This window comes from Choloepus didactylus, chromosome 10 (assembly GCF_015220235.1).
Source record: "Choloepus didactylus isolate mChoDid1 chromosome 10, mChoDid1.pri, whole genome shotgun sequence".
Lineage (NCBI taxonomy): Eukaryota > Metazoa > Chordata > Mammalia > Pilosa > Megalonychidae > Choloepus > Choloepus didactylus.
This window is the reverse complement of record NC_051316.1, coordinates 20,428,062-20,455,328: the sequence shown is the minus strand read 5'-3', so window position 1 is coordinate 20,455,328 and position 27,267 is coordinate 20,428,062. Positions and strand designations below refer to the sequence as shown.

Sequence of the window (27,267 nt, the reverse complement as noted above, 5' to 3'; positions counted from 1 at the left end):
AGAACTAAACAGGTTCTTCGAATAATCTTTTGAAGACTATGTGATTAGAACTTTTTTCTCTCTACTCATTTTATTGTTTTAATGTGTATTTTAGAACTGAGGAGGTGGTTTTATCAGATTGAGGGCCCTTCCTTTCCTTTTTAGGGCTAGTGGGATCCCAGCCTACTTGTGATAGATACTGTTGAACTTTTTTGTTTTTTTGTTTGTTTTGCTTTTAATGCATTCAGATCTTGTTTACCTGTGGTTTAACCCTGGCTCCTTGGGATCTGCATTGTTTGTGTGCTGCCTAATTGGCCCTTTGGTCTTCAATTCCAACTAGATCAAAAGCCAGGGACAGGTTTCCATAATGAAAGACATGGGCATGTAATTATACTCTAGAGCTAATGCAAACACTTGTTCATTGTTTATTTTTTAATATTTTCTTTCTTTGTTTTAGAGCAGTCATCTGAACCATGACTGTTTTAGTAGGAAGAGCATTTAGCATTTGGTCATAAAATTCCTAGCTCTGCCATTTTTTCCTACCAGTCATGGTAGGTAGCCTGAACTTCATTTTTTTCAGGTTTGTAGGATGGGAACAGTCATTTGGTAAGAATCATGGAAGACCCTGTGTGTGAAAACATTTTGAAAAGTATTCACTATATTTATGTTCTAACGGGTACATAAATGACATGATTTATTCTTTTAAGAAAAATTGCACATGTCATAAGAGATATTAAAAAAAACACACAAAGAGCAGTATGTATACAAAATTACTGAGGCCTTAAGAGAAAATTTAGCTGGCTGTTTGTTTCTAAACTATTTTGAAGTTGAAGATTTTATGCCCTTTCCTTGAAAACAATGAAGAAGACCGTAGTATCTCCTCTTACATGACTCCTTGTAATTGGGAAGCTGGACAAGTGATTCTTAACCTAGATGATCTTTAAATATTCAGGATTCAGATAATGAGAAGATAGCTTAAAATGTAACATTTTTTCCTTTTTAAAGAAAACCTCTTATTCTACAAGTATTGATTTACTTGAACAGACACTTACTTAGAGAGTTGCTTTCTCCATGCCAGGCACTAAGTGTCCTATAAGCAGTGACTCATGCAGTCCTGATCACAGTCCTTTGAGGAGAGTACCACCATTAATTCTGTTTAGCAGATGAAAGAATGGAGAGGCAAATACCAGTTTTGAGTTTGCCCACGGTCCACATCTGGTGAGAGGGGAGCCAGGATTTGATCCTCCTGAGGCCTGGCTGCCAAGTCTGAGCTCTGAGCTAGCACATCCATGACCTTTGCTACCTGCAGTAAGCGAGCCCTGTGCTGGGTGCCAGGGTTCCTGTAGTGGGCACAGCATCATCTCTGCCTCCTGTCACTTCCCTTCCAGTGAGGGAGTCAGACAAACACGTAAAGAAGTACAGCGAGTGCTATGAGGAAACGCAGACGCTTTCTGGGTCTCCTTCGTCCAAGGTCTCTGTTCCACCACTTTTGCTCCTAGCAGTGAGTTGGAGTATGTAGTGTTTCAGTTGGATTCATGCAAATCTATGGCACCATTCATTGAAATGAATACCAGTGGAAGACGTAGACATCAGAAGTAGACCAGAAGTGCCCTGGTAGTTTTCCTGTTTGCTGCCTGCCACTCTCTTGGGTTGAGTTTCCTCTTTGCTCAAAGAAGTTGCCTCCACAGGTGTTATCATACTTCAAGAGGAAGAAGTTACGCAATTATCTACAGTTACCTATCACAAAAGAATGTTCCTGCTTTGCAAGGTTAACATCAGCAAAAGTCTGGTGTCTTTAGATAGCAGTGGGAGGAAAAGGCCAGTATTTAAGTCTTGTTCAAATTTCTGGTACTAGGCAAGAACCAATAAGTCAGACTTATCTCTTCTTACTACTTTATAACAATTATATAAATGGTTGTTAATGTATATGATGATAAGAATATTCATAATATACTGATTTGCTTCAGCTGGGTAACTAACTCTAAAACCCTGAACAAATCCAAAAAGATTCCCTTTTACAGATTCAGCACTCATCAATGAAGAGAATCACTTAGAGCTAAGAAGTCTGCAGAATGACTTAAAAAGCCCTTTTCTAGTTAGCAAAAATAGTTTGTATCCATCGCATATTTTTCTTTGAAATGGAGTTATTGAATGAAAACAGTTCACTGCAGCTCGAGTTGTTCATCTGTTAGCTAAATTGTGAAGATTTGTAAGAGATATTCCCAGGTTAGAGGCAGCATTGTGATTTGAAGGAGGCCTTCTTCCCAGGACATGTGTCTCAGGCCTCTGAGATCCTCAAGTGGGGAGTAACGGGGTGGGGCCTGCAGCACTCAGAAGACACTTGGCAGGATGAAAGGGAAGGTGCTACTGAGACTAACCAGCACTGGCTACTCACGAGGTGGCTGGTTTTCTGAGTCCTGTGCCGCTTTTCCTCTTTCTTGCCAGGTTTTGAATGAAACCATTCACTGATAGCATCACTATGCACTTGCTTTTAGTCAAGTGCAGCTGGGTCAGGTCGTTGACTTTCCACTGTTAATATCCCAGATCTGATATTTAAAGAGCTGAGTACTATTTTGGTACTGTTTTGATCAACTGGGATAGTTCTTCTAAACTTTTGTGTTACTGTAAAATCCCATGTTTATTAAATGTGCATGTAAAGTATCAGTTCTATGAAATAACTGTAACTGATTAGTAATGAAAATCAAATGATATTACATTAGTTTCTTATATGATCATAGACTAAGTTTATATATTTTAAATTATAAATGGAGAGAAATGTGCTTAGTTTTTTGTCATTTCTTCGTTGGAATGGGATATAGTGTTCATTTTAACAGTTATAGAGAATCCTTTAAGAAGTCTATTAATAAACTGTGCCTCAGTTTATTTTATTTTCTGGATATCGTTGCTAAGCTTTTAAAGTTCTTGCTCTCTCTCTCTTGCCATCAACTTGGGGTTTAGTTTGAACCATCTGTGTCTTCCCATCTCCCATTCAATAGCTGGTACTCACCCCCAGTTGTGGCCTCACAATTGGGTATTCATGTCTTTACACCAGATGGATTGTATTTCTGAGTGTAGAAAAGACCCAAGTGCTTCAGGCCAGTTAGGTTGAAGGCACAGCTTAGCTTTACCTCTGCCCGCTGGTCTGTGAGTTCTCAGATATTCCTTGTCCATGGAGAAGAGAGTAATTATAGTTTGTAGTGCCACTGTCTTAGCTGTGTCATTTTGTCAAGTAGCAGGGACCTTGTATTTCTCCCTGATCCAGTGTTTATGAAAGTTTCTGGTCTGTATTTGGTATTCAGTAAATATCTGATTAATTAGGGAATTAACTGAAAAAAAAATAGGTCCCAATCCCAATCTAACTACTTTTTAAAATATAGAGTTCTTTATGAAGCTACAGCTTTTCTAATTCTTAACTCTACCTTTTACTGGTTAAAAAGTATCACAGTAACTTTAGCCTGTCTCTGATAAATCAGTGGGTTTACAGATTTTATACTCTATTCAGATGTGCTAAGAAATTGCTTATTTCCTACAGCTGGACCTCACAAGTCCCTTCCTGGAAGGTAGTCCGGGAACTTAAAACCTTACAATTGACAATGAACTATATCTGTTCCTGACAGTATAAATATTTAGTCTATTCAAAGTCCAGCTTTGTAGTAGAGCTGGTTTAAGTTGTCCCTTGTGTATCTCAGTCCTTCAAGTTTTATCCCTCTCCCCATTCTCCCCAAGCCGACCTCTAGGGGTATGAAGGGCTCACCAGGCCCCTTCGGAACTGGGAGATAAAGGGCCATGCACTCTCCCTGGCCTGTGCAGCAGTGCTGCCTGCCCCCTGGCGTGGTAGCTGATGCTGAGGTGAGCGGGTGCTTGCAGGCCTGGAGTGAGGTCCCCACCCATGGAACCTGTGTGTCTGATCCCAGGCTCTGCCAGTTCATTGGCCCTCTCCGCCTCACCTGTACTTCACCTTTCCCCTCCGTTTACCTAGCAGGGCTCCCTCTTCCATGGTCTCACATGTGCCTCAACAACCTCTCCTTGCATAGGGCATAGAGTCCTCGATAGTTACAAGAGCAAAAGGAATTTTTAAAAATGCTTTCCTCTCCTTGGTAATGCCTCATTTTAAGACTACTTTTAAGTTTTAAGGCTCCAAGCCAGTCGGTGGCCTGTTTATTCCAGGCATCGCTGGCCTTTCTGTCCCAGGGTAGGAAGCCTCATGGCTCAGCCTGGGAGGTGAAGGGCCACAATGGGCTGTGATCAAAGGGGAAAATGAAAAGGTCACTTTAAATAATTACAATTTTATCCTCATCATCATTCATCTGAAGCTCCTTCTATAAAATAACTTTATTTCTTTTTGTACTATGAATTTATAAATTCTCCAGCACACTTAAAAAGAAATTAAGACAGAAATGTAGTCCTACAAAGTGACGGCAGGTGCCACAATGAATTACCAAGACAGAATGTTAGAGGATTAACACCAAGGTTCAAAGTAACTGTTACTGTCTTGATGCAGAATATGTGGGTTTTCTTTTTTAAAGTAACTACTACCCCCCCCCCCCAAAAGCTGGTTAACGGTTTTCTTAGGGCCTCGTTTGGTACCTTCTGCTAAAATGCTAAAATGCAAAAAGGAATTAATAAATTAATAACATATATTGGTAAAACCTCAGTGTTTTGTCATGGGAAGTTAAAGCAGATAAAGTCAGTGGGACTTAAATTCTTTACCCCAGCAGGAATAGTCCACGGATTAATAAAATGTAAGAAAAATTACTTTAGGCAAGACCAGAAATGGAATGATAAATAATGGTAGGCTGGTATAACAGAACCCAGAGTTGGAGCTACCCCCAGTAATACCTCTTACAAACAAATGAGTAGCTGATATCAGTTCATATATATTAGTAGTTTTGATTCCAAAATATTTCATATATAATTTATAATTTAAAAACAATTACCCTTTGACTATAGGGTGACAGAATTAACAATTACTCTACTTACATTCTCTTCTTTATTCTTTAGTAATGGGAAAATTATAAGACAGTTTAACCATTAAACTTTTTAAAAATTGAAATAGATGTGCATTTGGATTTGGAAGACCGCCTGGCGAAATTTATGAAGACGGAAGAGGCCATTTTATACTCATATGGATTTGCCACAGTTGCCAGCGCCATTCCCGCATATTCTAAGAGAGGGGACATTGTGTTTGCGTAAGTAGCCCTTACCTAAATCTCTAATCATAATTCCTTTGGAAGTAATATTGACCCTCTTAGAGAATTCCTTCTTTGGAGGTTATCTGGCTAAAATAATATTGATTTTATTTTTTAAAGAAACATGTAAATGCCAGCCAGGTAATTCTACAAAATTTGGGAGACCTTCATTAGATGTGTGCTTAACGGTGTTGATACTCAGTTATCTGCCATTGTGATTTTATTGCTGATGTCAAGAAGACAAAACTCATCCAAGATGAGGCTGTCCGTTTGCTGTCCTCGTGCAGCTCTCTGGAGCTGGAGAATATCTTAGAACGAGACTTTGGTATCCCTGTGAGTCAATGATCACATCTCACATGGGCTCCCACACTAGCCGGGAGCTTGCTTAACTTCCCCAGCCAAATCTGCAGACATGCATGCATCTGCACTGGACGTCTGGTGCTACTGTTTATGTGTGAAGAAGAGCAGGGCAAGGGCTGGGAGCATCACAGGCAGTTGGTTACACCCATCAGAATCATCTACACTCCAGGCCAAGCTACTGTCATCTGTTGAGTAAACTAGTAAATGACCATTTAACTTTCAGGTGGCCTCAAATTTACATTTGCTTCCTCTTCCTTTTTTAACACCATACCCAGGGGAATCTTTAAGAAAAATAAAGTAAACCTGATTATGTCACATTCTGATTTATTACACTTAAGAACTTCCATTGCTTTTAAAATAAAGACTGAAGTCCTTATGATCCTATGCATCTGGACAATGCTTACAGGCTTATTTTGGACCATTTTCCCACAGGTGGTCACGCTGTAACCTTACCAGCCATGTGTGTTAGTTTCCTCTCGCCTCAGGGACTTTGTACATGCTAGAGCCTATGCCTAGAATACTGTTCCTCCTCTCAGTTCTTGCTTAATTCCTGCTTATCCTTCAGATCCCTGCACATCTGTCATCTCCACAGACAGAGAAGCCTTCCCCAACCTCGCACACAGTTCACGAACTGCTTCTATTTGTGGAGAAAAGCTTATAGCCAGCAAGTTTGGTATGCTTGTAAATCTGATCACACGGCCACTGACACTACCTGGCAAAGTCACTCTGCCTCTCAAGCTTCCCTTAGAGATGCACACACATCTGCTCATCTTGCCTCAAACTCTTAGCCTTTTCTTTGATAGCACTTAAAATAGTTTATAATTTTATATCTATGTGATTATTCGATTCAGTTTCCTTCTGAGAACCCACTACCTGGGATAGCATTTACCATTTAGTTGTGCTCAATAAGTACTAGTTCAGTGACTGAATGGAGGCTGGAGCTTAAAAGAGGTGACCTGATGTTAGAACCCGGCTTCCCTCATCCCGGCGCCACCCTGCTGGCCCACCACACGCCACTGCTGCTTGTGCAGCTGCAGAGCCTCCATTGCACAGACGGGCAGAGCCGGCTCCAGCCCGGGCTTTCAGGGCACATGCAACCTGTTCTTCGCCTTAGTCCCAGAATACCCTTGGGTGCTCTCCAGCAAATTGCCTGAGTGTTGTTTCCTGATGTGACTGTGAAGATGAATACTTTCATTGGTGTTTTTGCACATAGTTTAAAAAAACAAATGACATGAAAGACTCATCAAAAACTTAAAAAAAACACTGATTTAAACAATGTTTCTAGGTTTTTGGTAAAATTATAGTCAAAGAGAACAACAGTGTCATCCAATATCTCTTCATACTAGCACCCCACTATAAATTCCTTTTTGAGCTTAAATCTAGAAAAAGTTTATGGTTACAGATGAATTTGTGTACTTCCTTTGTCAGGTAATAAAATACTATCTTTTCCTTTTGGTTTCAACTGCTCAGATACCTAGGCTGAATTCAGTTGAAAATTTCATGCCCAATTTGTGAAAACTTGAGTTTCCAGTGAAATACTGGATAGCTTAATTATTCTCTTCTATCAAATTTTAAATATTATGTTCTGCCTGAAATTTGTGTGAAAGCAGGAGCACTCAAGGTAGAAAGACTGTGTGATATTTGTGATAAGGGCCTGAGCATAGACCGTCTGGGTGCCTCTTTCTCTTCCTTTTAGTAACACTGATAATGCTTTGCCAGTAGTAGATCCAGCACAATGGCTTTTCATTTATGTAAGCTTATCCTGGGTCACTCCATGAAGTCTGTGTTCGTATTATTTCATATGCCTTTTTCAAAATTAAACTTTCTATTTTGAGGTAATTACAGATTCACATGCAGTTGTAAAAAAAAAAAAAAGGAAAAAAATACAGAGATATTCAGTGTACCCTTACCCAGTCTGCTCCAATGGTAACCTCTTATGTATCACAACTGAGATGTCAACATTGATACAGTCAAGTATAGGACATTTCCATCACCACAAGGATCCCTCATACTGCCCTTCAGTGGCCACACCTACTTCCCTCTGTCCCACCAGCTCCTTAACCTCTGGCAACCACTAATCTGTTCTCCATTTCTACAGTTTTCTCATTTCAAGAATGTTAAGTAAATGGAGTCATACAGTAGGTGATTTCTGGGGGATTGGATTTTTTCATTCAGCATAATTCTCTGGTTGTTTTCCTGGTTGTTGTGTGTATCAAGAGTTTGTTCTTTTTTATTGCTGAGTAGTGTGCCATGGTATGGGGTGTCCCACATATTTTTAAACTGGTCACCCATTAAGAGCATCTGGGTTGTTTCCAGTTTGTGGCTTTTAAAATAAAGCTAGTGTAAAATATTAGTGCACGGGTTTTTGTGTGATCATAAGCTTTCATTTCTCTGGGATGTATGCTGAAGAGTACAGTTTCTGGGTCATATGGTAGTTGCGTGTGTAGGTTTTTAAAAAATTCCCAAACTGTTTTCCAGAGTGGCTGTAATCATTTTGCATTCCTATCAGCAATGTATGAATGATCCAGTTTTTCCATGTACTGAAGAGTATTTAGTGTTGTCATTTTTCATTTTAGCCATTTTGGTCGGCCTGTAGAAATTTTTTATTGTGGTTTCAATTTACATTTCCCTGATGTCTAATGATGTTGAACATCTTTTCATGTGCTTATTTGCCATCTCTTCAGCGAAATGTCTGTTCGTGTCTTTCACCCATTTCTAATTAGTTTGTCCAGTTTTTTTATTGTTGGGTTTTGAGAATTCCTTTTGCATTCTCGATACTAGTCCTTTGTTGGGCATGCGGTTTGCAAATATTTTCTCCTTCTCGGTAGCTTGTCTTTTTATCCTCTTAATGGGGTCTAAGGCAGAGCAAGTTTTTAATTTTATTGAAGTCCATTTTATCAATTTTCCCCCTTTATGGATTATGGTGTAGTGTCAAGTCTAAGAGTAAGAAATCTTTGCTTAGCCCAAGATTCAGAAAAATTTCTTGCCTTTTCCTAAAAGTTTCATGTTAAGTCCATAATCCTTTTTTTTTTTTCCACTTTTTTTCCCCCAACTTTTTTGAGATACATTCACACACCACACACACCATCCAAAGTATTACAATCACTGGCTCATGTTATCATCACATAGTTGTGCATATATACCCATGATCGATTTTAGAACATTGTCATTACTCCAGAACAGAGATAAGAATAAAATTATAAAGCCCAAATCCTCCTCTACCTCTTATTCCCACCCCCAGTTCTGTTGACCCATAGTATTGGTGTAGTACATTGGTTACTATTGATGAAAGAATATTAAAATATTACTTTTACCTATAGTCCATAGTTTGCAATACCAATGTTTTTTCCCATATGCAGCTCTATTCTTTTTTTCCTACACATAATCCATTTTGAGATCTTTTTTTGTATAAGGGGTGAGACTTTGGTTGAGGTTTATTTATTTTTTGCCTATGGAAGTCCCTTTTCTCCAGTGCTATTTATCAAAAAGCGTATCTTCCTTCCCCTGAATTGCTTTTGCACCTATATCAAAATCATTTCAGCATAATTGTGTAGCTCTATTACGGGGTTCTCTATGTATATATCTCTCTGATAGTACCATGCAATGTTGATTACTGTGGCTGTATAATGAGTCTTGAAATCAGGGACTGATTCTTCCACTTAATTCTTGTTTTTTCTATTATTTTTAGTTCCTTTCCTTTCCAAATGAATTTTAAAACAATTTTGTCTATAGCTTCAAAGAAAATCTTGCTGGGATTTTTTAATGGCAATTGCCTCAAACCTTGTTATGGATTGAATCATATCCCCCACTAAGATATGTTCAAGTCCTAACGCCTAGTCCTGTGGATGTGAAATCATTTGAAAGTAGGATCTTAGAAGATCTAGTTAGTGGACAACCTAAGATGGTGACTAGGAGAGACAGGGCAAAAAATCACCTCCGTGAAAAATACTAGATAAAAGCCAGAAAGTGACCCAGAACACCAGTTCCAGTGATGCACCAGCTGAACAAGGTCTGCTAAATCCACAGGGACCGTGCACTTGGTAAAACCGGGAGTCTACATTCTGAAACGAGTGAGCCACGCTGCGGTGTGGGGAAACCATGGGTTGGCGTTTGGATGCGGACTAGTCTTTTTAAAAAAAAACAAAAGCTGCTACAGATACGGCAGAGAGAACTGCACAGTGAAGCACAGCAGAAACGGGCTGTGTGAATGCCTCAATATCTGGCAGGGAAGATAGCCTTTGGTGCACCCACTACTAATTGTCTTGGAGCAAGGAGGGCAGAGAGGAGCTAAAAGGGGAAAAAAAACACACCCCTTGCAGCCATCTTCCCGGCAGGCTGGGAACACTCCTGCCCGGTGCCGGAGCCACAGCCCAGAGCCATGCCAAGGGACCCAGTGTGATGGGAAGTGTTTCCGGCAATACTGCGCACATGCCACAGTATTGGGTGTGGACAATAGCCTTTCACGCACCCACAGCTAATTGTCCCAGAGCTGGGAAGGTGGAGCTGTGTGAAAAGGAGGAAATTAACACGCCCTATTCAGCCATCTTTACAGCAGGCTGGGAATGCCCCTGCATGGCCCAGCAGCCCAGGGCTTCCCTTGACAGACAGCATGCACTTGTGACATAGCACAGTCTTCCCTCAGCAGAGACCCTAAAAGGGCACGGCTGGGAAGAGGGACCCGCTCGGAAATCCCAGGGACCATATGCCAATATCAAGGACTTGTGGGTCAGTGGAAGAGACAATCTGTGGCAAGACTGAACTGAAGGTTTAGACTCTTGCAACAGCCTTAAATCTCCAGGAACACCTGGGAGGTTTGATTATTAAAGCTGCCCTGCCTCCCTAACCACAGAGACACACGCCCCACATTCAGGGCGGGCAACACACCCAGAATTGGTGCACCAATTGGACCCCACAAGAACCAGACCCCCGCACACCACAAAGACAAAGTTGGGGAGAACTGATTTGAGGGGAATAGGTGACTCGTGGATGCCATCTGCTGGTTAGTTAGAGAAAGTATACACCACCAAGCTGTAGATCTGACAAACTAGAGATTGGTGTTTGAATAATCCTTCATATCCTAAAAGAACCCTATCAAGTAAAGCAAATGCCAAGAGCCCCAAAACAACGGAAAATTTTAAAGCATATGAAAAAACCAGACTATATGGATAACCCAAACCCAAACACCCAAATCAGAAGATCAGAGGAAACACAGTACTTGCAACAGTTAATCAAAGAACTAGACAAACAACGAGAGCATGGCACAGGATATAAAGGACATGAAGAAGACCCTAGAAGAGCATAAAGAAGACATTGCAAGAGTAAATAAAAAAATAGATGATCTTATGGAAATAAAAGAAACTGTTGACCAAATTAAAAAGATTCTGGATACTCATAGTACAAGACTAGTGGAAGCTGAACAATGACTCAGCGACCTCAAGGACCACAGAACGGAAAATGAAAGAACAAAAGAAAGAATAGGGAAAAAAATCAAAGAAATCGAAATGGATCTCAGGGATATGATAGATAAAATAAAACATCCAAATATAAAGCTCATTGGTGTCCCAGAAGGGGAAGAGAAGGGTAAAGGTCTAGAAGGAGTATTCAAAGAAATTGTTGGGGGAAACTTCCTAAACCTTCTACACAATATAAATACACAAAACATAAATGCCCAGTGAACTCCAAATAGAATAACTCCAAATAAACCCACTCCAAGACATATTCTGATCAGACTGTCAGATACTGAAGGGGAGGAGCAAGTTCTGAAAGCAGCAAGAGAAAAGCAATTCATCATATACAGAGGAAACAACATAAGACTAAGTAGTGACTATTCAGCGGCCACCATGGAGGCAAGAAGGCAGTGGCGTGGCATATTTAAAATTCTGAGAGAGAAAAATTTCCAACCAAGAATACTTTATCCAGCAAAACTCTCCTTCAAATTTGAGGGAGAGCTTAAATTTTTCACAGGCAAGCAAATGCTGAGAGATTTTGCTAATGAAAAACCTGCCCTACTTCGAATACTAAAGGGAGCCCTACCAACAGAGAAACAAAGAAAGGAGAGAGAGATATAGAGAAATTTAACAGACATATATAGAACATTACATCTCAAATCACCAAGATATGCATTCTTCTCTAGTGATCATGGAACTTTCTCCAGAATAGACCTTAGGCTGGGACATAAAACAAGCCTCAATGAATTTAAAAAATTTAAAATTATTCAAAGCACGTTCTCTGACCACAATGGAATACAAATAGAAATCGATAACCATCAGAGACTTAGAAAATTCACAAACACCTGGAGGTTAAAAATGAGGGGGAGATGAAAACATTCCCGGATAATCAAAAGCTGAGGGACTTCATCACCAGTAGATCAGTCCTATAAGAAATGCTAAAGGAAATTGTGCAGGCTGAAAGGAAGAGACACTGAGCAATTGACTAAAACCACATGAAGAAATAAAGATTTCCAGTAAAGATCACATGGTAAATATAAATACCAGTACTACTGTATTTTTTATTTGTAACTCCACTGTGTACTTTCTACAGGATCTAAAATACATAAAGTGTAATGACAAATCAGTGGTTTTGGACTCAATGTAAAATATGTAATTTTTGACAAGAACTACATAAAGGTGGGGGAATGGAGGAGTATAGGAACATAGTTTATGTGTCCTATTGAAGTTAAGTTGGTATCAAAGAAAAAAAGATTGTTATAGACTTAGGATGTTAAATTTAAGCCCCACGGTAAAAACAGAGTATCAGAGAATACGATCATAGAGATGAAAAGTAGAGTATGGGTTACAAGAAGTGGGGGAAAGGGCAATGGGGAGTTAATAAGAAATGAGTGTAGGGTTTCTGTTTGGGGTGAAGGGAAATATCTAGTAATGGATGGTGGGAAGGTGATGGCATTGCAACATTGTGAATGTGATTAATCCCACTAAATGGAATGCTTGGGAGGGGATGGAATGGGAAGATTTATGCTGTATGTATGTTTCCACAATTGAAAAAAAAGACAGTCTAAGTAGATAATGACAATTAAATGCCATAGATGATCCTGGATGAGATCTAAGAATAGAGGAGAAAAGGCTCAAAAGGACACAATCGGGACATAAGAAAAAAAATGAAATACAGAATGTAAGCTTTATATCAATGTTAAATCTCTTGAACTTCTTAACTACACTTAATTTGATTACATAAATGAATGTGCTTGTTCATAGGAAATGTATATGTGAATTATAATTTGTTCAAGGATGTGTGCAGCTTGCTCTCATTTGTTCATAAGACAGCAATAGATGATGGATGATAGGGAGCGAGGGAAAGAAAGAAATGGTAAAGTGACATTATTAAAGTTGGTAGATCGGGGTATTGGTGGAGGGGGGTTGGGATATGCTGGAGTTCTATGTATGGGATATGTATTATTTTTGCAACTGTTACTGTAAGTTTGAATTTATTTAAAAATAAAAATTAAAAAAAAAAAAAAAAAAAAAAAAAAAAAAAAAAAAAGATCCAGTTAGTTAAAATGAGGCCAAACTGTATCAGGCTGGGCCTTGATTCAATATGATTGGAGTCCTTATAAGCAGAGGAGATTTGGACACAGTAGTAGGAGACAGAAAGAGACGTGGCCATGTGACGGAGTTATTGGTTGAGTTACGGATCACCAGCAAGCCACTACCAGAATGCTGCAGGGGTCAGAGAAAGTATGATCCTGCTAACAGTTTGATTTTAGATTGATAGACTCCAAAATAGTGTGACAATAAATTCCTATTCTTTGAGCCAGCCACTCTATTGTATTTGTTATATCAGTTCTGGCAAACTAAGACAGCCCTGTGTATCAGTTTGGAGAGAATTGACGTCTTTACTTTGTCACGTCTTTCAGTACATGAATACACTATTATCTCTCCATTTATTTTGATATATTTTTAATTTTATTTAACAGTGCATTTTAATCTTTACTGTACAAGTCCTGTACATATTTTGTTAGATTTATACGTAAGTCTTTCTTTTTCTTTTTGTTTCTTGAGCATTTGTAAATGGTATTGTATTTTTAATTTCAGCATCCACATATTCATGGCTGATACATAGAAATACAGTTGATTTTTTTTTGTATGTTGATCTTATATCCTGTTTATTATTATTAGTGCTAGGAGTTTTGGGTAGATTCTTTGGGATTCTGCCAAGGAATAGATAATTTTGTCATCTGCAAATAGGGAAAGTGTTATTTCTTCTTTTCAATCTGTATGCCTTTTATTTCCTTTGCTTGCCTTTTTGCACTGGATCGTGTAGTGAGAGCAGACGCCTTGTGCCCTGTCTTAGGAGAAAAGCATTCAGTCTTTTACTATGAAGTATGTTAGATACAAATTTTTATAGACAATATCAAGTTGAGATGTTCCCCTTCAGTTCCTATTTTCTGAGAGTTTTTATACTGAATGAGGGGTGAATTATGTTAAATGCTTTTTCTGTGTCAATTGGATATGATTATGTGATATTTTTAAAAATTTGTTAATATAGTGCATTACATTGATTTTTGAGATATTGAATGAACCTTGTATCCCTGGAATAAACCCTATTTGGCTGTTTTGTATAATTCTTTTTCTATTTTCCTGAATTCTATTTGCTAATGTTTTGTTACAGATTTTTGTGTCTGTATTCATGAGTGATACTGATCTGTTGTGTTCTTTTTTTATACTGTCTTTTTCTGATTTTAGTATCAGGGTAATATGAGTTTCATAAAATGAATTGAAAAGTGTTCCCTTGTCTTCTGTTTTCTGGAGGAGATTGTATGGAATTATTGTTAATTCTTTAAATGTTTTGTAGAAATCTTCATTGAAACCGTCTGGACCTGGAGATTTCTTTTTTGGAAGTGTTTTTATTCTGAATTCAATTTTCTTAAGAGTTAAAGAACTATACAGATTATTTCTTATTCTGTGAGTTGAGGTAGTTTGTGTTTTTTGAGAAATTGGTCCATTTCTTGCATGTTGTCAAATTTATGTGTATAGAGTTGTTCATAGTCTTTTCCCTTATCCTTCTAATGTCTCAGGGGTCTGTTGTGCTGTCCACTGTTTCTCAGTTGTAATTTGGGACTTCTCTCTTTTTTCCTTTGGCAATCTTCCTAGAGGTTTGTCCATTTTATTGAGTTTTTCAAAGAATCAGTTCTTTGTTTCACTGACTTTCCTGTTGTTGTGTTTCTGTTTTCAGTTTTATTGACTTCTATTCATTTCCTGCTTTCTGTTCACTTTTGGTTTCTTTTGCTTTTCTTTTTTCTAGGTTCTTGAGATGGGAGCTTACATTATTGATTTGAGACTTTTCTAATATATATATTTAGTGCTATGAATTTCCCTTTCAGGGCTGCTTTTTTATGCCTCACTAATTTTGATACGTTATATAATCATTTTCATTCCATTCATTTTATTTCTTGATTTACTTTTAGACTTCTCTGTTTAGACTTTCTCATTATTTAGAAGTATGTTGTTTTGTTTCCAAGTTGGAGATTTTCAGTTTGTTGCAGTTTGTTTTATGGCCCATGATGTGATCTAGCGTAGCACATGGGCACTGAAAAAGAATGTGTGTGTGCTACTGTTGTTGTGGTGTGATTTATAAGTATCTGTCAGTCTTGTTGGTTGATGGTGTTGCATTCTTCTGTCTTCTTACCATTTTTCTGTCTAGTTCTGTCAGTTGGTGTTGAGAGAGATGGTGAAATCTCCAACTGTAGTTGTGATTTATTTATTTCTTCTTTTAGTTTTATCAGCTTTGCTTCACTTATTTTGCAGCTCTGTTTGGTGCATACACATTTAGGATTGCTAAGGTTTCTTGGTTTATTAACCATTTCACTATTATACAATGTGTCTATGATAATTTTCTTTGCTCAGAAGTCAACTATATCAGATAGTAATAAAATGCTCCTACTTTTCTGTGATTAATGTTTGCATGATATCTTTTCCATTCTTTTACTTTCACCCTACCTACGCCATTATATTTTTTTCATTTTTCATTGTGAGTAATAATTTTCTTTTGTTAGAAAAGTTGTAGGTTTATAGAAATATCATTCATAAAATATACAAAACACAGAGTTCCCATATACTACCCTATTAACACCTTGCATTAGTGAGGAACATTTGTTGTAATTCACGGAAGAATGCTTTTATAAATGTACATTAACTATAGTATATCATTTACAAAAGGTTTCACTGTGTTGTACAGTCCTTTGTTTTCTTTTGTTATTCCAGTAACAAAAATACGACCTGAATCTTCCTCTTGTAGTCACTTTCAAATATATAATTCAATGTTAATTACATTTAGAATGTTGTGCTGCCATCACCACCATCCATTACCAAAACTTTACAATATACCTAATAGAAATTCTGTATAGTTAAAGGATTAACTCCCCATTCCCTACACCCAACCGAGCCCCTGGTAACCTGTGTTCTAGATTCTGACTCTCTGAATTTGCTTATTCTAATTATCTCATATGAGTGAGATTATATAATATTCGTCCTTTTATGTCTGGCTTATTTTACTCAACATAATGTCTTCAAGGTTCATCCATGGTGTTGCATACATCAGAACTTCATTCCTTTTTAATGCTGAACAGTATTTCATTGTACATATATATCACATTCTGTTTATCCATTTATCAGTTGATAGACACTTGGGTTGATTCAGTCTTTTGGGAATTTGTGAATAATGCCACTGTGAATATCGAGGCACAAATATCTGTTTGAGTTCCTGCTTTTAATTGGGTCTTGTACCTAGTAGTGAGATTGCTGGATCATATGGCAATTCTATGACTAACTTTCTGATGAAGCACCAAAGTGTCTCCAGCAGCTGCACCATTTTACAAACCTGCCAGCGGTGAATGATTTGTTCCTATTTCACCAATTCATTCCAACACTTGTACTTTCTGTTTTTTAAACAGTAACTATTCCAGTGGGTATTAGATGGTATCTCATGGTTTTGATTTTCACATCCCTAATAGCTTATGATGTTTGAGTATCTTTTGATGTGCCTTTTAGTTATTTCTATGTCCTCTTTGGATAAATGTCTGTTAAAGTCTTTGCCCGTTTTTAAATTGAGTTGTCTTTTTGTTATTCGGTTGTATGATTTCTTTATATAGTCTGGATATTAAACCCTTATTGAATATGTGGTTTCCAAATGTTCTCTTGCATTGAGTAAGTTGTCTTCTCTTTCATGATAAAGTCCCTTGATGCACAAAAGTTTTTAATTTTTATGAGGTCCTACTTACCTATTTTTTGTTGCTTGTGCTTTGGGTGTAAAGTCTAAGAAATCATTGCCTACCACCAGGTATGTTTTCTGCTGTATGTTTTCTTCTAGGAGTGTTATCGTCTTGTCTCTTATATTTAGATCTTTGATTCATTTTGAGTTAATTTTTGTATATGGTGTTAGATAGGGGTTTTCCTTTATTCTTTTGCATATGGATATCCAGTTCTACCAGCACCATTTGTTGAAGACACTGTTTTTTTCCAGTTGAGTGGACTTGGCAGCCTTGCTGAAAATCAATTGGCCATAGATGTAAGGGTCGGAACTCTTAATTCTATTCCATTGGTCTATATGTCTGTCTTGTGCAGTACCACGTTGTTTTGATTACTGTGGCTTTGTAATAAGTTTTAAGATCAGAAAGTATGAGTTCTCCAACTTCATTCTTCTTTTTCAAGATGGATTTTTCTATCTGGGGCCTCTTACCTTTCCATATAAACTTGATGATGGGCTTTTCCATTTCTGCAAGGGAGGTTACTGGAATTTTTATTGGTATTGCATTGACTCTATACATTGCTTTGGGTAGAATTGACATCTTGGCAATGTTTAGGCTTCTAATCCATGAGCATGGAATATCCTTCCATTTATTTAGATCTTCTTTGCTTCCTTTTAGCAAGATTTTTAATTCTTTTAGTTGCTATTGTAAATGGAATTTATTTTTTGATTTCCTTCTCCGGAAAATGCTCTAATCTTTGTTATTTCTTTCTTCTTGCTTTGGGATTTTCTAGTTCCTCCAGGTATGCAGTTAGGTCTTTGGTTATAGCTCTTTCTTCTTTTTTAATGTAAGTATTTTAAGGCTATAAATTTCCTCTCAGCACTGCCTTCACTGCATCCCTGAGTTTTGATACGTTGCATTCTTGTTTTCATTCATCTCAGGATATTTGCTAATCTCCCTTGTAATTTCTTCCTTGTCCCACTGTTTGAGAGTATGTTGTTTAACTTCCTTTTATTTGTTCATTTTCCAGTTCTCTGCCTGTTACTGATTTCCAGCTTCATTCCATTGTGGTCAGAGAAGATGCGTTGTATAATTTCAGTCTTTTAAATTTATTAAGACTTGTTTTGTGACCTAACATGTTTTCTTCTGTAGAATAATCTTGTGCACTTGAGAACAATGTATGTCCTGCTATTTTGGGTTGTAATGTCCTCTCTATGTCTGTTAGGTCTAGTTCATTTATCATATTATTCAAGTTCTCTGTTTCCTTACTGATCCTCTGTCTAGATGTACTGTGTGTTGATGAGAGTGGTGTTTTGAAGTCTCCAACTATTATTTCGAGGTGTCTGTTTCTCCCTGCAGTTTTGCCTGTGTTTGCCTCAAGTATTTTGGGTCACCGTGGTTTGGTGTATAAATATTTATGATTGTTATTTCTTCTTTGTGGATTGCCCCTTTTATTAATATATAATATATAATCTTTGTCTTTTATAGCAGGTTTTAACTTAAAATCTCTTTTGTCCAATATTATAGCTACCCCTGCTCTTTTTTGGTTACTGTTTGCATGGATTATCTTTTTCCATCCTTTCACTTTCAACTTATTTGTGCTTTTGGGTCTAAGGTGATTCTCTTGTAAACAACATATTGTTGGATTGTGCTTTTTTTAACCCATTCTACCAGTCTGTGTTTTTTTGATTGAGGAGTTTAATCTATTCACACACAGTGTTACTACTATAAATGCAGTACATACTTCAGCCATTTTATCCTTTGGCTTTTATATATCTTCTTTGTCTCTTTTCCTTTATTGTAACCTCCTTTTCTGTATCGCTGATCTTTTTTGATATATCTGACTGATCCCTTTTTCATTTCTGTTTCTGTATATCTTTAAAATACTTTCTGTGTGGTTATCCTGGGGCTTGTGTTACACAACCTATGTCTATAACCTACTAATTTGAAAAGATAAGATCTTAGCTTCAGTAGCATACACATTCCTGCTCCCATATCCCTGTTTCCCCTCTGTATAATTTTTTTGGTTCTACATTACCCCTTTGCGTTTTGTGTGTCCATTAACAGGAAATACAACTTTACCCTGTTCAGTTGTATTCTGAGTCTTCTAGGAATTAAAGAATAGAGTTACGTGTTGAGGATCCATTACTATTGGGTTTTGCATTTACCATTTTAGTTACTGTTCTGGTTTGCTAATGCTGCCGTTTTACAAGTAAACACCAGAAATAGATTGGCTTTTATAAAAGGGGTTTGTTTGGTTACAAAGTTACAGTCATAAGGCCAACTAGTGTCCAAGGTAAGGCATCAACAATAGGATACCTTCACTGAAGGATAGCCGTTGGCATCCAGAAAACCTTTGTTAGCCTGGAAAGCATGTGACTGGTGTCCACTTGCTCCCAGGTTGTGTTTCAAAATGGCATTCTCCAAAATGTTGCTCTTGGGGCTCTTTGTTCTCTCTTAGCTGCAGCTGCTCTTCAAAATGTCAGTCTCAGTTCCTCTCAGGTCCTTCTGTCTGTGAACTCCTTTATATGACTCTGGTGATTTAATTCAGACTCAACCCATTCAGAGTAATATCTCCATGGAAATTATCCAGTCAAAGGTCTTGCCCACTGTCGATTGAGTCACATCTCCTTGGAAACACACAATCAATAGGTTCCAACCTAATCAACACTAATATGCCTGCACCCACAAGATTGCATCAAAGAACATGTATGTGATGAATTGCCTTTTCTCTTGCTACTTTCAGAAACTTCTCTTTTTTGTTAGCATTTGACATTCTGATTAGTATGCAACTAGTAGTAGATCAGTTAGGGGTTATTCTTTTTGAAGTATTTTGCACTTCTAGGGCATTGTATATTTATATCTTTCCTGAGAGTTGGGAAATTTGGGGCCGTTCTTTCCTCAGATATTCTTTCTGTCCCTTCTCTGTTCTCCTCTTGATATACCCATGATGCGTATGTTTGTATGCTTCATGCTGCCACTCAGGTCCGTGAAACACTGCTCAATTTTTTCTATTCTTTTCTCTATTCTTTGTCTGTATAATTTTGAATGTCCTGACTTCTAATTTGCTGATTCTTTCTTCTGCCTGTTCACATCTGCTGTTGTATGCCTCTAGTGTATTTTTAATTTCTCATTATTGTGACTTTCACCCCATAATTTATGTTTTTAAAACTTTCAAATTCTTTTTTGTGCTCACGTGTTGTCTAAATATCCTTTAACTCTGTATTCACCTTTAGTTTATTTCTATCCATACTTTTCTCCAAGTCCTTGAATTGATTTAGGAGATTTGGTTGAACTTGTTTGATTAGTTGTTCCATATTCTGTCTCCTCTGAAGTTTTAGTTTGTTCCCCTGACTGAGCAAACAAAACCTTCCTGTTTCTTAGTATGACCTGTAATTTTTTGCCGATATCTGGGCATCTGATTATTTTGAAGTGTTTTGCCTAGGATTTTGTTGGTTGGCTTTGTGTTAAGGCTCTTCTTTGATGCTTGGCCCAACTTATTCTGGACTTTTAGCGTAGTCTGGGTTCTACTGTTCAGATTTTCTCAACTCTTCTGCACATGATTCTTGCCTTGTGCTACAGTTTTTAAGATTGCCCTTTTTATGTGCAATTGTTTCACCTCCAGGAGAAAGCTTCCTTTCCACTATTCTTTCTCTGGGAATCTAAATCTTTTCTGTTTGTTTTTGTGCAGAATTTTCACCTCAGCTTTTATGATTTGCTTAAAATTCTCTCTCTCACTCATTGTCCCCTTTTCATTACACTTTTCAGTTCTGGGACCCATCCTGTCTTACCCCACCCCTATGTCTTTTCCATGAGGCTTTTCTGCCTCCATCCTGGGGAGCCAGATGCGGTTAATCCAGCAAGGTCCATTTTGCATTTGGGTGGTCCAGCAAACAGATGGGATTGTGTGTTTGCACCTTTTGCCAACAGTTCTGCTGTGGTCTCTTTTTTCTCTGGGGCACTTTTGTATGTGGCACTCCTCGCTGTTTGTGTTCTACCCTGGGTCTCTGCCTTGGGTCCCTGTGCTTGGAGATGTGAAGGGTTCTAACTCGCTGCTGTGAGCAGCTCTGCAGTCTGCATCCTTGGCAGGAGGGACCCAAGCTGTGCTGCCTCAGTGACTGCCAACCTGCGTCAGACCAAGTGAGGTGGAAGGGTCCAGACTGGCAGGTCCAAGGTGGAAATCTCCTACCTTGTTTTGGTGTTTGTTTTTCTTTTTCTTCATTTCATTGTTTGTGGAGTCCTTCTCCAGTCTCATAATATTGAGATTCAAACAAGTGGGATTTCTCCTTTTATTAGTTGATTCTGAGAGGATGGCTTACATTGCAATGTTGATGACATCCTCTGCCAGTATATTTAAAATGAGTTTCTTGTAGACATGTATAGTTGGTGTGCCAGTTTGAAAATGTTATGTCCCCCAAAACGCCTTTATCTTTGATGTAATCTTGTGTGGGCAGATATATCAGTGTTGATTAGATTGTAATTCTTTGAGTATTTCCATGGAGATGTGCCCCACCCAACTGTGGGGGATGACTTTGATTGGATAATTTCCATGGAGGTGTTACCCCACCCATTCAGTGGGTCTAAATTAAATCACTGGAGCCATATAAATGAGCTGACAAACAGAAGGAACTCAGTGCAGCTGAGAGTGACATTCTGAAGAGGAGCTACAGCCAAGAGGGACACTCTGAAGAATGCCCAGGAGCTAACAGAGGAGCTGCAGATGAGAGACAGTTTGAAGATGGCCGCTGAAAGCAGATTCTTATTCCGGAGAAGCTAAGAGAGGACAAATGCCCCAAGAGCAACTGAGAGTGATATTTTGAAGAGGAACTGCGGCCTAGAGAGAAACGTCCTGGGAGAAAGCCATTTTGAAACCAGAACTTGGAGCAGACGCCAGCCACGTGCCTTCCCAGCTAACAGAGGTTTTCCGGACACCATTGGCCATCCTCCAGTGAAGGTATCCGATTATTGATGCATTACCTTGGGCATTTTATGGCCTTAAGACTGTAACTGTTTAACCAAATAAACCCCCTTTTATAAAAGCCAATCCATCTCTAGTGTTTTGCACTCTGGCAGCATTAGCAAACTAGAACAGTTGGGTCATATTAACATATACTCTGCCTGTCTGTCTTTAAATTACGTTTTTTATGTATTTGGTATAATTATTGGTATGTTTGGACTTAAGTCTGACATTTTTTGTTTCCTATTTGTTCTCTCTACTTTTTGCTTCTCTGTTTTCTCTTATCTGCTTTTCTGTCAGTTGCCTGAACATGTTTTATAATTACATTTTGATTTATCCATAATGTCTTTGAGTGTTTCTCTTTATATAGCTTTTTTAGTTATTGTTCTAAATATTACATAAGTTATCACAAACTACTGGTGTTGTATTTTACCAGTTCAAGTCAAGTATAAAAACCTTTATCTTCCTTTATATCCATTTACTCTGCCCCATTTATAATATAACTTTTAAATGTTTCAGTACGTTGAGAACTGCATCAGACCATATTGTAATTTTTGCTTCAACCATGTAACATAATTTAGAAATCTCAAGAAGAGAAGAAAAGCCTATTCTACACATGAAATAGGCTTTCATATTTTTCATGTGTCAGTAACATGTTGGTAAAATCAGAGATGCCACTGATGGTGAGATGTATGATTATTTCATGTATTTCTTATAAAGAGGAAGCACTCTCAGTTAAATTGATACATCATTATAAGATGCAGGCAGATTTCAGAGAGTTAAAATATGGCAAAAATGTGCTTCTCGGAATAGATTAATAAGTGTGGTAGTTATGTGAAAAGTGAAGTGTAAATAATGTATAAATGTTCAAACATGTTTTATTTTATACTGTATTCAAGTTAACTAAATTGGAGATTGGTCAACTTAGAAAAAGCAAATGTTCCTTTCCTGAGAACTTTTACAAGGCCATTTAAACCTCGGTTTGGTGGGTCTCTCTCTCTTGCAGAGATAGAGCTGCTTGCTTTGCTATTCAGAAGGGATTACAGGCATCACGTAGTGACATTAAGTTATTTAAGCATAACGATATGGCTGACCTGGAGCGATTACTAAAAGAACAGGAGATCGAAGATCAAAAGGTATGATTCTTTTGAAGAAAATTATTCAGTTCTTTTGTACTTTTCTAACCAGCTAAATTATATATGAAATGGTAATTTGTCATGAAGACTTGCCTGTGGATCACATTTGGGTATTAAATAAGGCCATTTTTGCTTAAATATACTTTGTGTTGGAGAGCCAAGTTTGACTGTAATTGCCTTGTCATTGCCATAATTACATATGGCAAATTTGGGGGAAGGTAATCCAGGCAGCTTTTTTTTTTTTTTTTTAAATTAGAGAAGTAGGTTTATAGAAAAATCATGCAGAAAGTAGAGTTCCCGTATACTCCCCCTATTAATGACACTTTGCATTAGTGTGGTACCTTTGTTAAAATTGATGAAACAATATTATTGTAATTATGCTATTAACCATAGTCCATAATTTACTTTAGGGTTAACTGTTGGCATTGTACAACCCTATGGTTTTTAAAAATTTTATTCTGGTAATATTTATGCAACCTAAGATTTTTTTTTTTTTTTAAGCATTTATGATAAATATATATATGGGGAATATATATATATATATGGGGAATATGTATACACACATACAGGCTCACACACATATGTAAAGAACCTTTACAAAACAGTAAGAAAACAGTGAATGTCCCAAATAGAAAAATAAACTGCTGAAAAAACAATTCAAACAAAAAAAATCTAAATGATCCATAAACATATATGAAAAAGTTCAATCTCACTCTCAATCAAAGAAATACACATTGAACCAATGAAATATCTTTTTTTTTCCTCAACAAATAGGCAAAAATATATAAGAATATTGGGCTGTGAGTGTTTCTGGAAAAAAATAAAATATTTTTATACACCACAGTTGGGCATGTAATTGGAGCAAATTTTCTGGTTGGTCATTTGTCAATCATTATCAAAAATCTTCCAAAATATTTATACACTCTGACTTAGTAATTTGGCCAGCATAATTAAGGATGTGCACAAAGATTTACATTCAAGAATGTCTGTGCAACCTTAGATTTTTAATAGAGAAAAAACAGCATGCACTTGTGGGGAATGGGGACAGGATGTATACTGTCAATTTATAGTAATAATACCAGAACTCATTGGGGCTTTGAAGAGATGTGCCTAGTGAATTCAAAATAAGCTTGTTCATACCAGTATACATCATGTGTTAATTAACTGGAGGAAAGAATGAAGGAAGGTCTCAATTTATGAATTAATGAACAAAGTGGCATTCTTCTCCCTATCCCAACCTCTTTCCGATAGCTGTGAGTGGGTAGTTTAAATTGGCCTAGGCTTTCTCGGGGATAAGTGGGCAGATGTATTCCAGGATCCTTAAATATTCATGCCCTTTAACCCATATCTGGGAGTATCCTTAAAAAATAATCAGAAATGGAATCGGAGATTGAAGGATAATCATGTGTGTTGTAAAAAAACAAAATGTGGATAAAAACCTAAATCGAAAATTAGGGGAATAGATAAATAATTTCTGGTTTATCTACAGGTAGGATATTAGCTCTCCATTGAAATCAAGTTTTAAATAATATTAAATAATGTAGAAATAAGTGTTCACAACATAATATTCTTTAAAAGCAGGTTCTAAAACTACAGTTAAATCCTAACTTTGAACAGTAATTTATAAATATATGTATATAAAATAAAGACAAAAATTACCGCTTTGTAGGGTCACTGTAGATAATTTTTTAAATTCTGTTTTGTACTTTATGATTTCCCATGCTTCCTACATATTTTTAAATCATAAGAAAAAATACTTCATTTTTTTTAAAAAGGCAGGAAGAGACAGGATGTTCACCATCATGTTGAAAGGAAGGTAGTGCTGTCTTCCTCAGTGCCTCCTAAGGGGTCTGTATTGCTAGCTGCCACAGCATAAGTTTTTAAGTTAACAATAGAATGAATATAATTGCACAGCCTCGGAATGTGTACTTTTGCAGACCTCAACATTTTTTTTTTGAGCGTTGCCAGCTGTGGGTTCTAAACTACCCTTGAAAATGTTACTTAGCAACTTTTGAGTAGGAAGGTCGCAACCTCTGACCTATAACTTTGGTTCTCAGTGTTTTTTCAGCCCAGTGCACCTGAGGCATCTAATAGATTTCCAAATGCTAATGATTTATTGGTGACTTACCATCAGTGAAATGGGGGAAGGTGCATTTTGTTTGAAAAAGCCACTCCACTATCTTTGAATATCACTAGACGAGGTTATAATCAAGTTTTACTTTGCCTGGATTACAAGAGACCCAGTGATAGATTAGGTGGAGTGAGGAAGGAGAAGAATTTTCTTTGTTTTTAGGTAGGTGAAGGAGAGCAGGATTTGTCTATTTTTTAACTTTTTGTTATGGAAAATTCCCAACATATACAAAGGAAGCACAATAGTTTCATGAAGCCCCTTGCCTTTCTCTTAGTTTCAACTGTTATCAACATTTGACCATTCTTGTATTATCTATGCCTCTATCTACTCCTCACCCCCATCCCTATTATTATGATGGTTATTACAGTCCTCTTCGTTTCAAGTAAAATTTATAAACACCAAAATTACATAACTGTTAGCCATACAATTTCAGCCAGTGGTTATACTTGTTTAACCCAGGTTTCCTGACCCCTATCATGATATAAAACATTTCCATCTCCCCTGAAAGTTCCCTCAGGCTCCTTCCCAGTCATCCTGGAGTTGGAGAGCTTTGTTTGCTTATGTTTTAATGTTCTGAGAGTGCCTGAAGAGTTTTTGTTTGTGCATGAGGTCACCCAGTTGATTCTGAGGGCCAATAAATATGTCTGAGAGAAGGAGCACTGTTCTTAATCTCAAGCTAACAGGACCTTGAGCCTTGAATTTTAAATTCAGATGATTTATCTTTTAATAAATCTTGTAAGGTGAGAATGCTTGGGAGCATGCAGCAGATCTGTGTTTGAATTTTCTGACATTTAAGAAATCTGGGTTTTTTTTCTCTTTTAAAGAATCCTCGCAAGGCTCGTGTAACGCGACGTTTCATAGTAGTGGAAGGATTGTATATGAACACTGGAAGTATTTGTCCTCTTCCAGAATTGGTAAGCGACCATGTTTACTCATTATTTTAGTATTTAAACTATTTGGCAGGTATGCCTTTTGTTTAGGACTACTTCTAATGTATAACGTCTACATTGCTTTGCAATGTAGGATAGCATAAGTATATTGTGATCATATCAGGAAAGTAGATTAACCTATTAAATGCCAGTGTTAGACTTTAAAGAGTAATAAGACTGTGCTTTTAAAATCAACTTTGCTGATATATAACTGGCATATAATAAAATACACCTATTTTTAGTGTACAGATTGATAAGTTTTGACAGATGAACATATCCTTGTCACCACCACTGCCCCCTCCATCTCTCCAGAAAGTTCCCTCATGTCTCTTTGTAGTTAATCCCCCCATCCCTGTCCACAGACAACCTTCTGTCTGCTTTCTGTTACTATGGATTAGTTTTGCTTTTTGTAGAAATTCATATAAATGAAAGCATACAATTTGTGTTTTGTAAAACTCAGCTTTTTAACAGTGGAAGCAATATGCTGTGCATATGCAAAACACCAGAAATGGATTGGCTTTTATAAAGGGGGTTTATTTGGTTACAAAGTTACAGTCTTAAGGCCATAAAGTGTCCAAGGTAAGTCATCAACAATCGGTACCTTCACTGGAGGATGGCCAGTGGTGTCCGGAAAACCTCTGTTAGCTGGGAAGGCACGTGGCTGGCGTCTGCTCCAGAGTTCTGGTTTCAAAATGGCTTTCTCCCAGGATGTTCCTCTCTAGACTGCAGTTCCTCAAAAATGTCACTCTCAGTTGCTCTTGGGGTGTTTGTCCTCTCTTAGCTTCTCTGGAGCAAGAGTCTGCTTTCAATGACCGACTTCAGACTGTCTCTCATCGGCAGCTACTCTCTCAGCTTCTGTACATTCTTCAAAGTGTTCCTCTTGGCTGTAGCAAGCTCACTCCTTCTTTCTGAGCTTATATAGTTCTCTAGTAAACTAGTCAAGGCCCATGCTGAATGGGCGGGGCCACAGCTTCATGGAAACTATCCAGTCAGAGTCATCACCCACAGTTGGGTGGGTCGCATCTCCATGGAAAAACTCAAAGAATTACAATCTAATCAACACTATTACGTCTGTCCACACAAGAATACATCAAAGATAATGGCATTTTGGGGGATGTAATACATCCAGACCAGCACAGAAGCCATGACCATATCTGTGTGTTACTGAGGTGAAATTCACATATCATAAAATTAACTGTTTGGAAGTTCGTTAGCATTTAGTGCATTCATAGTATTGCACAACCACCACCTCTGTGAGGTCCAAGCCGTTTCTGTCAGCCTCAAAACTGACTTCATTAAGCCATCACTCTCCATTTCTCCTCCCTCCAGCCCCTGGCAGTTGCCTGTCTGCATTCTGTCTGTGGATTTACCTGTTCTGGATATTTC

General features: G+C 37.6%; 1 protein-coding gene across 1 annotated transcript in view; it reads left to right on the top strand.

Moving 5' to 3' along the window:
• SPTLC1 (serine palmitoyltransferase long chain base subunit 1) overlaps window positions 1–27,267 on the top strand; it is an 88,467-nt gene that overhangs the window by 31,830 nt on the left and 29,370 nt on the right. The window contains exons 6-8 of the mRNA XM_037797534.1: window positions 5,036–5,168; window positions 22,692–22,821; window positions 25,777–25,866. Of these exons, the coding sequence (XP_037653462.1) occupies window positions 5,036–5,168; window positions 22,692–22,821; window positions 25,777–25,866 (353 nt within the window). The remainder of the gene's footprint in view (window positions 1–5,035; window positions 5,169–22,691; window positions 22,822–25,776; window positions 25,867–27,267) is intronic.